This window comes from Indicator indicator, chromosome 19 (assembly GCF_027791375.1).
Source record: "Indicator indicator isolate 239-I01 chromosome 19, UM_Iind_1.1, whole genome shotgun sequence".
Classification (NCBI taxonomy): domain Eukaryota; kingdom Metazoa; phylum Chordata; class Aves; order Piciformes; family Indicatoridae; genus Indicator; species Indicator indicator.
In genome coordinates this window covers 9010606-9027083 of record NC_072028.1, presented here as the reverse complement: position 1 = coordinate 9027083, position 16478 = coordinate 9010606, and the positions used below count along the sequence as shown (strand labels likewise).

Here is a 16478-nt window from a genome sequence, read left to right as displayed (position 1 = left end):
ATATACTCCTACATCTATACATACACTGACCTAACTGACACATTACATAATTAAACAGGAGTCCAATGTGTTTCCTATTAAAGCCATGAGGGTGGTCTGCTTCTCCAGCAGTGTTGTGTCAGGGCATTTTCTGACCAATATCCTTAATTCCCTCTGAAGTGGATACAGCTCTGTTTCGTTCTTCTCTCAATCATCATTAACATCTCTTTAAACTGGTGCAGCAGAAAAGTGGCCCCACCTTTACTAGAAGCAGAGTTATGACACAACAGAAACATGAAGCTTTGGTTACCTATTTCTCTCTAGTCTACATTTTTATTTGCATCTTAAAAAGGAAAAGTTCCATGCCATGTGAAACAGAATTTTCTTATTTGATTTACTACAGTTAAAAATCAGACTTTATCAGAAGGTGTTTCCAGATAACACTTTTTTTCCTATGTTATTTAAATAATGAAACATTTCTAGATTAAATAAATGTTAACTTATATATGGAAATAGGCAAAAATTCATTCTACAAACTAGTCTTGGAAGCAGATAAGAAAATTCAGCAGGGTAGTACTAGGCTGGCTATAACAGTACTCATGCATCTTCCACCATGCTGCCCTCCACTCTTCAGCTACTGGGGGATTTTGGCTTTTATTTTTTTGTTGTTCTTGTGTTGTTTTTTTAACCAACAACCATGTTTCTAATGTAAGAGTTATTTCAATATGGTTAAATAGTTTCCTGAGCATCAGATGACCTTATGGAGCTGAAAGAGGATTTATGGTGTCCAATGATACCAGTCAACTAACTAACTAACTAACAACAACAGGTTCCCCTTCACACAGCAAGAAGTGAATTTGCATCTCCTTTCTCCACCCAACCACTCACTCTGCATTTAATTTGTAGGTACTGATCACAGAATCCAAGCATGGTGAGGGTTGGAAGGGACCTCTGGAGATTATCTAATCCAGTTCCCCTGCTAAAGGAGGGTCACCCATAGCAGTTTGCCCAGGATCACAATGTCCAGGTGGTTTTCGAATCTCCCCAGAGAAGGAGACTCCATAACCTCTCTGGGCAGCCTGCTCCAGGGCTCCAGCACCCTCATAGCAAAGAAGTTTTTCCAACTGATCTTTTACCCTCCTGTCATAATTAGCCAAATATGTTAAAAAAATAATTAGCAAGCCTGAAAAAAAACATGTGCAGGTGCAAAAGATGTGGCACACTATGAGTTGCACATGTAGAAAATAATCAATATTACTTTGTTTTCATTTACTTAGTTTATTTTAAAGAGTAAAAACTATTGATAGATCTTTTATTAACATCAGAAATCCCCTCTTAGTTTTTTTTTTTCAGGATGGCATGGGAAAAAAAAAATCAGTCTTTGTTTTCTGAAGTTTCTCATGAATGCAAAATTCTGAATTTGGAGATACGGTTTTTCAAACTCATTTGTGGAAATTGCAATAAAACCTTAAAAGAGCTAAATCTCTATTTTCTGCCACACAAAGAAAATTATAACTGTGGATGCTCTTATATCATGTTTCACCAGAAAATGTCTATATTTTTAGTAGGGCTGAAGTAATGAGCTACTTAATGACACACAGTGTGTTTAAGTCATTTTGGTTTCTTGCCCAACAACTTTCTTCAATACCACTGCCACCCCACAAGCAAATGTATTCCACAAGCGAAAATTTATACTTCCAAAGACAAACTTTCATCTCTTTTGCGGTAAACCTAACACAACACATCAGGAATTCTTAATAAACATACAGCTTTTCATATGCTACAGTTTCTGCATATTACATAAAATATTCCCTCTATTAAATGCAGATTTGGTTGGTGTTTTTTTCTTCTAGAAGAACTTTCCACTAACCAGAAATGAAGCAAAAGGAAAAATGAAATCCTTTCTACTGCCCTGAGCTTTTCTAGCTCTGACTGGCAAATGTGACGCTGATGACATCTGATTGTTTCATTTAAGTTTCAACTGATGCACCACAGCATTGCTGCACAGAGCAGAAGCAAACCACAGTGTTAGCACAACAACCTAACTCAGTTCCCACGTGAGTGCTCTGCTCAGTGTTTGGTAGGTTTTATGGAACAACACTTCAATAAAAAGCATCTGGGCTGTGGACTGGCAAAGCCAAGTAGGTATGAGATGGCAGGGCTCTTCCCAGTGTCTCCCTGACAAAGCAGGTGGCACAGCTGAACTCAACAGGAATTGGGTGAACCGAACATGGCCTGAATTTTATCCTCCAAAATTATGAGGCAGCATCCATATGCTAACCCACATCACAGCAAATTCATATGCAGGCCTCCGAAATCAAATCTCATTTCAACTTAATTATTCACAGTGATGGCATATTAGATTATTACATTAAATCATTTCTGGGCCAATGTTGTTATTATTAGATTTGCTGCTTCATCAAGTTTACATCCTCATCTCTTGCCACGGGTTTCTTTGTCACTACTGACATCAAATACCTCAGTAACTCGTAACATTTAGGTACCTAGGTACCCAACAAAGTAAACTCTGATCAGATTCACAAAGAGTGTGTTTTATTCTAGAGGGCTTACAAAACCCCTGGTTATGGATTGGTTCCAAAAAGAAAGCAATACACTGTCAACATGGATTAAAAATAAGGAGATGGTTTCAGGTACCTGGATCTCAGACCTCCTGAACCATGCTATGACATCAAAGGCACACACAGTGGTTTCTGTGCCCATCCTTCAGAATGCTGCTGCTTCTAATCCACTATTGGTATGTCTGTGCCATTGCGGACCTTTGCCAACTGCAGGGATCAGTTCTGCAATCCCATTTCTTCACGGTCAGAATGCCTCACAGAAATGACATAATCCCTAGCTTGAGCATTCAGGCACATGAACACATTCTTTCCCCATGCTCACATTTTCAAAGAGCTGTTCTTGCTACACAAATCACAGATTTAAGCAACAGGGGAAAGGGCTGCTACTGACTTGCTTCAATATTGGAGCAGGATTCCTATCAGCGACAAAAATCTATTGAAGTTTCAAAACCACAATGGAACAGGGCCATTTACACTGATAACAGATAAAAAGGGTTTGGAGATCAAAATTACTTGGAATCATAACCATAGAATGGCTTAGGTTGGAAGGGACCCTAGAGATCATCTACTCCAACCTTTCTGCCATGGGCAGGGACACCTCTCAACTAGACTTGGCTGCTCAAAGCCTCATCCAGCCTGGCCTGCATCATCCCCAGGGAGGAGGCATCCACAACCTCCCTGGGCACTACCCTTATACTGAACAACTTATTCCTAAGATGCAGACTAATCCTCAGTTCAGTGTAAAGCTCAGCAGTGTTAGCATTAAATATTTGTCAGGTTTTCTTCCATGGAACCCTTAAACTTTTTGCCCTAACCAAGCATAAAACCAAACCATCCACTCCTTCAAACACCGCTCAAAATCAGCTCTCTCTGGCTGTGTTCTTAAGCCTTAATTGGCATTTCAAATTGGCATCACAAACAAAACACTTCAGCACAACAAATTATTCCCCCTCTGCTAATCCATGGGTGACCTACATAAGATGTGACTGTAAAGAACCTTTTAGCAATGAGATCTACTGGTATATTAAAATCCAGTTCCATTAGTAAAGATGGTTGTTTTGAGTCTCTAATAATTCCACGCTGACACTTAAATCTGTTTCCTCCTTACATTCACACAAGAGCTGTAACAGTTCTGTCAGATGTTTGGCTGTTTGAGAGGTCTTCACAACTCATTTACTGGAAAATATTTGCACCATAACACACGAAACAAACTGGACTGTCCTCAATGTATTCCCTGAGCAATACTCTGAAAGAAGTCACCACATCAGAACAAGATCATAGAATGCACTAGGTTGGAAGGGACCTCTAAAAGTCATCTAGTCCAACTCCTCTGCCGTCAGCTGGGGCATTCCCAACTAGACCAAGTTGCACAGAGCCCCATCAAGCCTGACTTGGAATGTCTCCAGGGACAGGGCCTACATCATGTCTCTGGGCAACCTGTTCCAGCGTTCCACCTCCCTCAGAGTAAAGAATTTCCTAATGCCCAAAGAACTTCTTCCTAACGACCAAGATTCCTATGTCCAAATTCTTCTCCACTTTAGATAAAAAATACATTTGATTCCTCCTAAACTGACAGAAATTGCATCTGCAGTGTAAGTAACATCTGTTTGTTACTGCAGAATGGGTTTAATAACCAAAAGAATCACAGAATCGTTTAGGCTGAAAAAGATCTTCAAGGTCATTGAGTCCAACAATTACTAACTCAACACTACCAAGTCTGCTGCTCAATCATGTCCCTCAGCACCACATCTATGCAGGTTTTAAATACCTCTAGGGATGATGACTTCCGTGGGCAGTCTAAGCATGCACCCTAGAACAGACATTAGCATCATATGTATTCTCATTATGAATCCTCAGACTTTGTGACACAATGTCTCCTTTAGGAGAGATTGCAAAACTCTTTCATCCCAACATCAGCAAATCTTTTGAATTAACAGACATATGGAAGCAAAAGACTGATGGTCAAGACCACACTGTTTTGAACATTTGAAGAGTACTTAAATCTGTATAACTTGTTTTATTATTTGCTCCACAGTCCAAGAAAGGAATATTTCTCCAATATTTACTACACTTGGCACACTCACAGCTGGTAGTTACAAAGAGACCTGAATTCAGATTTCAAGATGGAAGAATTTCTGGTGAACGCCCACAATGAACTAAATCAAAGCAGATCATTAGGATTCTTTCATTTAAAAAAACAATAAATAAATTATAATCTAACAAACCAGCTGTCTGGCAACACCAGTGCATACCCCATTCTTACAAAACACAGCTTAACTGCAAGTAGCAGATGCTTTCTGCCTTCTCTGCACAGCATGAACTCAAAAGTTTTTGACTTCATACTCACAGCGGATTCCATAAATCATGAGAGGATCCAGTTGCTTCTTCCCGTGCTTCCCCTGGCCTGAAAGGTTGGAGATGGCCTGAATTTCCCGATGGAAGAGGTAATCAAGCAAGGTCAGAGCCATCTTCTCGGCTGTGCGGCAGTTGGTGCTGATGTGCAGCATGTCAGCAGGGGTGATGGGGCAACGCACCCGCATCTCGGGGTTGTTTTCATCGCCCAGCCACGTCCCATTGGGGTAATCCTCTGCAAAGAGAGATTAGGGAAAGTCGAGTTGTGCCCCAGGAGACAGAAACAGTCAGGTTCAACTTACAGTCAACATTTCTTAAATGTATAGATTCGTAGAATGGTTTAGGTTGGAAGGCACCTCGAAGGTCATCCTGCCACGGGCACGGACACCTTCCACGAGACCAGGTTGCTCAAGGCAAGATGCAAGACCCAGTCCAGTTTTCAAAACAACTACTTTTACAGCTTGGCTTTCAAATAACCTCCTTTCCCATTGCATCTTCCAAACTCAGGTAGAATTTCATTATTATTTCTAAAGTTGAAGAGTGTCAAGAATCACAAAACAGTTTGAGTTGGAAGGAACCTTAAGGATCGCCTAACTCCAAACCCCCTGCCATGGGCAAGGACACCTCCTACTAGACCAGGTTTTCTTCATAGTCTCCAGAATTAGCTGGAGAATTTTAGAATTTTAGCATGACTTCAGAATTTAGCATGACTAATGGCTCACAAGATTTGCTACAAAGTTATTCTCAAATCCACACCAATGGTGACCAAAGGTTATTGCCATTATGTTCTGGTCTACACAAGGAACTGGTGCAGTTAATCCAGATGTCTAACTTGCTCTCAGATATCTTTTTGAAGTGCCTCATACCAGAGGCCAGAGCTGAGAGCGAGCACACCATATTCACAGTGTCCTCATTCATCAAGTGAGTCATCTCCTAAAAATGAAGATTACTACAACTTTGTAACATCCTTAAAGTACAGCTCATTTCAAGAAGCTTTGAACCCCATTTTTTCGCCGAAGCATCGCATCAAAATCAGCCTAAGCAAGATGATAAATCTGAGAAATTACAATAAATAGTGAGCAGTACCTTACTGAATCACTTTTTAAAAGAGTATTTTAAACAACGACAATCATTCCAAATGTAGCAGAACATCTGAAGTCAAAATTCTGCTCTTTCTTCAGATTTACTGGCCAGAAGTCTACAGGATTTCCTAAACACAGTTTAGCAAGAAACAGGCCCAGCATACAGATAATGAATCAACCATTAATCACCTTCCCTTCTATCCAAGCACAAGGTCATTTACAGCAGAACTATACCTAACTCCCCTTGTGTACACAAACATTTTATACAGAAAGAAGTTTTTTTATTTCTGTCCCAGCCTTTCATTTTGACAGGGAAAAAACTAAAAGGCATTTATTTTACAGGGACTACTAAGCCCTCACTGCAAATTAATCTTCGCAGGCAATGCCAGAAGTTAGTGGATTCAAGGCTAACCAGAAACTTGAACACAGCTCATAAGGATGATCAATCCCTGATGAAGTGGAGGATGCAACACAGGACCTCAAATGAGACTCATGCCAGGTAAAAACAATTTCCAGTGCAGATCTTGGAGATGCTAATTGGAACTGGCTAGAACAATGTTCCACTACCACTTCTTTGTTCACTGACACAGCCCATTTGGATTTGATTTCTGTGTTTGCTCAACTTTGAGGAGTAAAACAAAGCTTCCTGACTTCGAAGTCACTTAGCCCTTCCGTAATAGAGCCTTGAAATATTTCATTATTGCTTCACACACCTTCAGAACAGTAAAATGTGAACAAGTCATTCAATGACATGATTTATCTTTCATTAACTGCCTTTAGAATTTCATGGTACATACCAAGTCACTAAAATTCCTGATTTCCATAACCCTTCTAGTTCCAAAACAGAGTGACAGAGTTCAGACAGATGAGCATAACCTTTTCACATGGAACAGCACCCCTGGAGCAAGCAGCATCTTTATTTCCAAGTGCTGCCATAGGTTAAGCAGCCTGCATTTTACTAGACTACAAGCCAAAAGTATGCAATAAAACCTAACATAAAAGCAACCCAAAATGCTAAAAACCACTTTTCCAACATGACCTTTGGGTTGAGTCATACTACATGTCAGATGCAAGTTTATTGCAATGAATAATGACAGCGTGAAGCAAATGTTAGCTTATGCAATCCCGAGATATCATTAGAAACATCAGATTATCAACTGCAATCATTCATAAGGAAAAATATTTAATGCTGATGTATGTAGCAGCTGGTCCCTCAAACCTTTTTCTGTTGAAACCAAAATGCTCTATTTTTATACACCATTTTTTTAATATATATATATTTATCTGAACCTTACTTTTTTACCCTGAACTGTGTAATAGGACACACTGGCTGCTTTCTGCTCACCATACCAAGTGCCATCTGAAAACTAATGTGGTTCAAATTAATTACAGCTTGTTTTGAATGCCACTGTGTCTGGCTTCCCCACAAGTCTGGTTAGCATTATCATGGAAAACAACAGTCTGTTCCCAAAGATAAATTGACTGCTTAATAAAAATTTGGGCAGAGCCGGAAAAGCAAAACCATCTCTGGATAAAGGTGTTGGGTTCTTCACAGAGGTTCTAGGAAAGATTCTACACCCTACTGCCTTACCAGCTCACAGACCTACTGTTAGTTATTACGACTTATGGGACACCTCTCACCTGCAGACTTGTTTAATAAATGCAACCAATCTACAAGAACCAGAGATTCCCCCCCCCCCCCAAATCTGCAAAATAATCTTCTCTTCTTTTTTTCCTCTCTTTTTTACTGGCAGAGAGTCCAGAACATACCGTTTTTACCACATGCAACTGCTCTTTTATTGCGTTAGCCTGGAAAAAAAGACACTCTCTTGTTATTCTGACCTATGAATACAGGCCCCACATTAAATTATCTCTTGCATTTTCCTTCTGCCTTTGAAAAAAAGCTTCAACAGAAAGGGAATTTTGCTTCATAATCATTTTGCGCTGAGTGGAACTCGCATGGCTAAAGTTAACCATGACTCTGCTGTCTCACTGCGGCAACTTGAGGGCATGTTAAGCTGAACTATTCCTAACCAAATGTAATTTCTACCAGCCTGCCAACACATCTGCCACTTCACATAGAGCAAATACAATGAGACTGGCACAAAAAACCTGGTGAAAAGAGGAAGTGCAGTGCCACTCATGAGGGAAGCAGAACTGCTCTGAACAAGTGGTGTGAGATGGGAGAGGGCAGGCTGAGTAAGGAAAGGGGGAAGAGTCAGTCTGATGGAAGTTCTCCCTGAGCAATTAAGTACATACATACCATTGATTTAAGCTGCATCATCTGAATTTCCTAGCACTCAAACACTTCTTTATGGTTACCAAAATGGTTCTTCACCCAGGCATTCTTGCAGTATCTAGATAGAATCTAGATGAGTCAGGTTGTTTAGCACCTACACTGCAATAAGAATCATAAAATGGTTTGGACTGGAAGGGATCTTAAAGATCACCTAATTCAAACCTCCCCCAACACCATGGGCAGGGATTTTCCACTAGACCAGGATGCTCAAGGCATCATCCAACCTGGCTTTGAACACTTCCAGGGAGGGGGCATCCACAACCCCCCTGGGCAACCTGTTTCAGTGTCTCACCACCCTCCCTGAAAAGAATTTCTTCCTAATATCCAGTCTAAACCTATCCTCTTCCAGCCTGAAGCCATGATTTCTTTCATCTTAAAGGCAAATTTCTTCAGTATTTTCTCACAGCCTGCAAACTATCATCTTTGTCTGCAAAATTTCATCTGGGAATCCTGGATTTAATCTCCCTCCAGCAATGAAACCAGGAGTTCTGGCTTAATGTAGCCAACAACCAGATACCAAGTCAGGACTCCACTAAGCACTGTAGAACCACACATAGCTTCTGTTCCTTAAAGGAACAGAAGTAATGTGAAGGGTTGTAGAGGGATAACACAGTCAAAGCACACACTTCTCCAAAATACTGAGGCATAAATGCACACACTCATCTGTAACTCAGCTAATCAATGCACCTCTGTTTTGCCCTGGAGTATTTTTCTTTTGTAAGTTCTCCTACTGGCATTGCTGCATTTTGAATGCTTTTTGAATGCTGTGTGGAAAGGTACTTCCTTGCATTTCTTGAAGTCAAATATTCAATCATCAGAGAAGTGGCTCTTGATCATTTCTACTTACAGTGTTAAAAGTCCTGACATGTTTATCTGATTTCCTCTCTGTACTCAGCAGCTCATTTCAATGACAGACAGCCTAATTTCTATCTCTCTTCAATGTTTAGTGTTTTTTTTTTTTTAAGAGATCAGAAAATTTGCCTTTATCTCCATTCTACCGAATCCAGAACTAGTTTGCTTTTCAATGCTGTTTTTCAAATCTTTTTTTGTCCTATTTTAAGTCCATTTCTTTTATCTCCCAAGGCAGCTGACCGTTCCACTGTTTCTGCAGGGACATGAGGGAAGATGGGAGGCAGCTGGGGCTGCTGCACAAACAAGGATTTCTATGGAAACAGGGCGAGCAAGCTTTGGGGCCAGGATCAAGAAAACCCAAGTCAAGTGAACAAAAACCAGACAGGAGCTGCTGCAGCTTTCAGACTCCCCCTCGACATATGGCTGTGTTCTCCCACCCAGGGAGATGACAGACATTTAACTGTTCCTCACCTCTTCCCATCGGGATAGCTCCCCTGGTTTGATGTGTGAGCATTAGCAGTAGGACTAGAGGCTAAGCCAGGCTCTGCTCTCACAAGATGCTGCCAGTCACTCCTTTTACACCAGGAAAAACAAAAGGAAACACCTGCCCACTTGAATTAACACCTTCCACTACTCTGAGGAGTTGTGTTTATTTTGCTAATTAAGGCTGGGTGCAAATCTGGCATTTGCAGCAGAGAAAAACAACTGGGAGCTGCAGTGTAAAGGCAGAAAGATGAATCAATCTTAAAAAGCAACACCCAAAATGCTAACCTACAAAAATAAGCCCTCCTATCTAGTGAAATTAAATAGTGTTCTGGCCCCTGTGCAGAAGATTCGACATCATCATTTCAAATAAACTCCTGTCAATTAGCACAAGTCCTTTGCCCCTGCAGGAGTTCACAGGAGTAGTGATTTACTGACAGACTTTAATAAACATCAATCATTACATACAAGGAACAGAGTGACAATCAGGCTATATGTTAACCTACACATCCAGCAACATGATTTAAAGCTTATGCTAAAAGGAGGATTAAGATCTGGCTTTAAAGCTAAATACACCAAAACCTCCTCCCACCACAGCAGTTAAGAAGCTGGGAGTTTTGGCAAAAGGAAGTATCCACCACACACACACACACACACACATGTCCATGAAGATCAGAAACCCAGGACAGAGAACTGGAGTTTTACACTTGACTATTCTTGTAGAGAAGAATAACTTAATTTCCATGTACATTTAAAAGAAAGGTGGCCAGAAGAATCCTGTGCTCCAGCTACTGGGTCTGTACAGCACACAGGATTTGGCTAATGGAGAAAAAGCTCCAGTTAGCTTCTAAGCAGTTCTAAGTTAGTTCTAAGAACTTAGATCTTAGTTCTAAGAGCTTCTAAGTTAGAGGACTGGAAGAATATATAAGATATTCTAACAATATATCTGAAGTACCTCATGGTTTCTTCAGTTGCCTGCTAGACAACACACAGCATGAAAGAACATAGATAGGCAGCACCAAGGCATTCCTGTCTCACCAAATATCATAGGGTGCACAGAAGTCTCAGAATAACATCAGTGAAATGACTTGCTAAAAATAAAGCCTCGTTTTTAGTTCATGGTTAGATACATGAGAGAGAGGAGATTCACTTGCTTGATGACTCAGGGAAGGCCAGGGATTTTATTCAAAAGGTGTAAGAAGTAAGGACTAAGTGATCACTTGCAATTTAAAATGGTTGGCTAAAAAAAAAAAAAAAAATCCAGGTAAAATTGAGAAAATTAAAATCCATGGACTTAGAGGGCTCTTTAAATGTGGCTCCTGTCAGAAAACTGGATTTCCAATTTAGATTTTGCCCACTTTCTTGTTTATTACCTTTGTTATATTTAACTTTACACAGGGGCCCAGGCTGTTAAATCCAAACATGACTGTGACACATGCCTGAAAGAAACCATTGCTCACTTGTGTGCTCCCAGTAATAATCAAATCAAAACCAAAGAACTCCCAATTCCTGTAGTTTTCTATGGGTTTAACAAGTGACTGAAGCTTTTGAAGTCCCACCTGTGTCTTCACATCAGCTAGTTACAGCATTGTTTAAGGTACAAAAAGGTTGCTCTTGGTAAGATCATTCTTGCTGTCTGTATCTGGTCATAATGAGGTTGGCAGGACAAGCAAAGTGATGCAAATGATCATGTAACATCTGAGAGTGGACCTTACAGTGAACTGGGCAATCCTGTGGGCAGGTAAGGGTAGGCCACCTACAAAGAGCAGCTTGGATATCACATTTGGAAAGCAAATTCTGAGGACTAGTTTATAGTACTACTGTAAGATGACTGCTTCAGATGCAAAGTTGAACAGATGAGAGGAAACTGCCTCAAGCTGCACCAGGGGAGGCTTAGGTTGGACATGGGGAACAAATTCTTCCTTTTGAGTGCTGTGAAGACCTGAAACAGGCTGCCCAGAAGGATAGTGGCGTCCCCATCCCTGGAGGGGTTTCAAAGCTGTGTTCATGTGGTGCTGAGGGACATGGTTTAGTAACCATCTGGCACCACTGGGTTAGTTAACAGTTGGACTTGATGTTAAAGGTCTCATCCAACTGAAACAATTCTGTGATTCTAAGATTTTATAGCTGACTAAAAAGTTTTCTTTGGAAAACTGTTATTCATCCTTTAATTCATACCTTCTGAAGACCGATTTCCCCTTCTTAAAAAATGCACCTTTACACATCTCATTCTAGATTTTTGATGGTCTTAACATGCAGTAAAAGGAACGCAGAGCAAGTAGCTATGACACAAAACTATCACATATGGTGCCAAACACCACACACCAGTGCATCAAGGGTAAAGTTCACTGAACCAAATTGTAAATCAACAGATCCTGATATTTTATTTGTGTCACTTAAGATCAGCTTTTGTGGTGCTCTGTTTAATAGCATTTCCCATGCTTAGGAGATACTAAGGACAGTGTGTTTCTTTCTCTGCAATTTCAAAGTCTTGGCTTTAGTAGAGACGTTTTCAAACATATCTGCTTTTAAAGCAATGCTGAATGGGGCATTCTTATGGGACAGAGATGAGAGGTCCTGCTTTTTTCCCTTCCTTATTAAAAATAGGACAGTGACTCTATTGTGGAAGATCTAGAAGGGTAACATAACCTGCATTAATATTTTAGCAACAGACACTCCTCTTGCTTATACAGTAAATCACAGATTAAATATTTTAAGTGTTACCAGATATCAAATATGTGTAAGAAGAGTATTATTATAACATCCTTTACGTCTTGAAGTCTCTTGTATCTTGAAAATAGTATCTAGTATTAAGCAAAATAATGCTCAGGTATCTCCTAGACAAGTGTGCAAGTATCAAACACTCAGTGTCTTTAGACAGCTCAGTCTTCAGTTGAACAGGAAATACTCAAAACTTGAGCTTTGTGGAGCTAAATTGAAGCAGCTGCTGAAGTTAATGCCCTTCTATGTACAGAAGATGCATTTGAAACAAAAAGCAAAATTCTGTTTTTCCTGGTGTTCTAATGTGAACTTTTGAAGAGTAAAAGCTTGTAAAGTTTTTCAAAATACATTTCACCACCTTTGGTGATCGCACTGAACTGCCTGATCACAGCAAAACTATTACCCAAATTAATGAGAAAATCTATTTGGATATGATCTGTTCTTTTGCCTTCTGCTGTTTGCACACTTTTCTTGTCAAAATAATATAAAACTCTGACACTGCTCTTCAGTGCAAGCTCAAGACTTACCAGAAAGAGTTCTTTATTAATTGTGACCTTTTATAGACTAATTCCAAACAGTTTGCCCAACAAACTGCAGACAACAGCCACAATTTTTGACTATTTCCTACAAATCTAAGACAGTAATACTCTTAAATCAGAATGGAGTGTTGCAGAAGATACCACTTAAGTACAGAACAAACACAATATCCTTACCCAGCTATTTTACAACCCAAGAATAAGGCAGAAGACAAATAAATAGATCACCTACAGGTAGGAGATGACCACTCAACACTGAGATGGTTGGCATCACCAAAAAAAAGGAATAGGTTAAAAGAAAGTGTCTTAGAAGTATCTTAACTATGGCTAAGTTTTAAGTAAACCCCACGAAAAAAGACAACTTTATGAGCAAGTATTATGGACAACGATGCATAAATAGTTATGAGGATCTCCTCTGAAGGAAGCAGAAAGCATAAAAGTCTCTGTGAAAACATTACAAGCAAGAAACCTGTGGCTGAGGAATGCAGAGTGACTCAAAACGGTGAGGGAGATGGCAAAGTACAAGATCTTCCTTCAGAACAAGAGTGCAAGGGAGTAGGCAAAGGTATGCAAGATGATGAAGGGGTTAAAAATGACACTTTTGGAAAATCCTCTTTGTAATTCTTTCTGACTACAAGGCCAAAGAAGAGTCCTTACAGTAAGAAGATGGGAAGTAACTGGAACCTAGCCAAAAGTGTGTTATTTTCATCTCAGATGTTACCTATTAGGAACATTAAGGACTGCTTTTAAGTGTTGAAAATAGTTGAAAATCTACTCACCATTCTCACCAGAACTCATTTGCTCATAGTTACTGCGACTTGCTTTTCTTTGTCTAATGCTGAAACTCCTCAGTTAAAAAAAGTTTAGACAAATACATTTGAGAATGTTGGAATATTTTTGCAACAGCTTTGTGGTGAGCATGAAAGTTCATACGATTGCCAGGTTATAGCTTAGGCAATTGAAAACCAACCCTTGACAGGATTACAGCCACATACCAGCATGAGAGAATTCATTAAAGCCAGAAAAGAGTATAGGTACTTAATAACATAGGTTTAAATCTTCTGTAATTTAAAACTAACATGGATCTAATGTTCTTCATGGTATTACTTTGTGAGGCGGAAGGCAAAATCCAAAAGAACTCAGGAATGTTAGGATGAAAGTTGTCATGAACTGAGACTACATGAGGCCTTACCATGCAATCAGTTAGCACTGGTATCTTCAGAGATGTGAAGGCCTAAAGAATTGATTCACCAGTAAGTTTTGTGCAACGAGGACACCACATGTCAGCTGCAGCATTTTAGGTTGCTGAAACCCAATTCAGAGTCTGCAGACCTTCATAAATATGTAAGAATTTGAAAGCACGGAGAAATAGTCTCAAAATAACTTCACAATCTAAACTTTTCCTTTCATTACCACCCTGAAAGTGTAAGAGGAAAGCAGAGAGGAAAGCAGAATAGTGCCATCATTTCATTTAGCACACAAACTCCCATGCCACTATTAAAAACAAAAGAACAATTTCAGCAAGTTTAGTATGTGAAACTTAATGGCTCTCTGACTCCCAAACCCTGTCTGCTCTTGTGAGACTCCTCCTTGAATATTGCACCCAGTTCTCATCCCCCCATCATAAGAAGGACACAGAGCTGCTGGAGTGAGTCCAGAGGAGGCCACAAAGATGACCCAAGGGCTACAACACCTCTGGTATGAGGACAGGATGAGGAAGCTGGGGTTGTTCAGAAAAGAGAAGGCTCTGGGGGGACCTTAGAGCTGCCTTCCAATACCTGAATGGAACCTACAGGAAGGCTGGAGAACTTTTCATAAGGGTAGACATCTACTGATAGGACAACACTGAGGGAGAGTAGGTTCAGACTGGATCTTAGGAAGAAGTTCTTCAGCACATTTTAGCATTGTTGGAGTAGTTTAAATTACCAGAATAGAGCAACTCGGACAGCTTGATTTGGTAGGGTTTATGTTTCTTAAGATCGTCCGCTTTTTTATTTCTACTCAAATTGTGAGTTCTGTAGTGGGTCACACACCTGGGCTTCTTCACACCTGTACTTGTTCAGTAAAGGAAAAAAAAAATTCTTTTTTTACTTAGGATTTAAATGAAAGCTCCAATCCAGATCCCTAGAAACCAAAGATTCCCAGCTGATGAGTTTTAAGTCCATGTCCCATCTCCATTTAAACTGAGAGGCTCAGCAGCCTTTGATTCTTTCAAACAGTGTTTCTGGAGGAAGGTAACTTCTTAAAGAGTAAGTTTGGTAAAAGAAGGCTTTGAACTTTGATCTTAGTACTAAATTGTCCTCCCATTTGTAGGAAAGCAATTCTATACCTACAGAATGAGGTTATAAACTTCCACTGCTGTTTATACATCCTTACTAACACTTCCCCAGAAGATCCACTTGGGCTGCAACAAAGCTAGAGCAGAAAAACCACAGTAATGTGCACTCAAAACAACAAACTAATCACTTCTGACAGTTATTAATATCTGTGGGGTAAAATTATATGTTAAATGAAAAAAACTCACTATTTCCAAGTTGGCTGGCTGAGGATACAATTGGTATTTTCTATGCCAAAAACATTACATTAATAAAAAAAAAGTAAATCACTTGCTAGTAAGCTTCTAGGCTATTTTAATTTTATTTTACACTGATAATTTGATACTGAACAATTCTATTCTTGCTACGTTTTATCTTCAGTTGTGCAACTCTGCTTCATGAACACCACTGTCAGGACTGCAATCCAATGAATACGTCAAGTGTTGATATTTCTAGTATCATCCCTGTGTGAAGGAATATTAATTATTCCAAAGTCACATTTGGGAAAAATGTACAAAATTGCACCAAAATGAGACACTCAGTAGCTCTAGGTGCTTTTGGGTCATAAGTGTTGCATCTTAAAAATCAATGCTTTGCAGACCATTAGCTGCAGCTGTAAAATGGGTGAGCATCTCCAATTTTCTGAGAGAATAAAGGAACTGTTGCTCAAACAAAAGGGAGAACACACTTTTACTGCACAAGTAAAAAGAGCAAATCACGTCACGGTGTCCAGTCAGCAAAACAAACCACACCCTTATTCTAGACCATTATTGGAACTGAGCTCCAGACTTCTGTGCAACTATTTTTCAGGAACAGAAAGGCAATAATACTAATATTTTTTTAAACTACATGGGGTGATTAAATGCTCTCTGAAAACAGCCATCTGAGAGCAAATACCTTCATATAAATCTGTTAACTAAATGCTGAAAATATCCACAGGTCAATGCCGTATCTAAAGTCAGCTAAAGCCCAACTATAAACATGGGTTAGTTTTGCTTTCCAGACACATTAAGACAGATGGGAGTCATACTGAAAACTTGTTGTTTAGTCTCAGGCCATGAAGGCTGAAGTACACCATGCCCAGGCCCTCCTATTTTACCATCAAGATTCCTTTGAGCAACTCGGAGTCACTCAGAATTCTTTCACAGACAATGAAAGCAAGCTGATGGCTGCTGTCACTTATACCTTTTACTGCTGAAGAAAACGAGTCTGCACAACAGACCTATTATTCTTTATCACTTCTTTTATTAATAATTTAATTTTGGTGACATCCTGCAGGC

The 16478-nt window shown here is 39.7% G+C and overlaps 1 protein-coding gene across 8 annotated transcripts in view; it reads right to left on the bottom strand.

The window, feature by feature from the left end:
• Window positions 1–16478, bottom strand: part of BANP (BTG3 associated nuclear protein) — a 143597-nt gene that overhangs the window by 104405 nt on the left and 22714 nt on the right. For all 8 annotated transcript variants that reach the window (XM_054389510.1, XM_054389511.1, XM_054389512.1 and 5 more), the window contains one exon: window positions 4906–5145. In XM_054389510.1, coding sequence (XP_054245485.1) covers window positions 4906–5145 — 240 coding nt within the window. The remainder of the gene's footprint in view (window positions 1–4905; window positions 5146–16478) is intronic.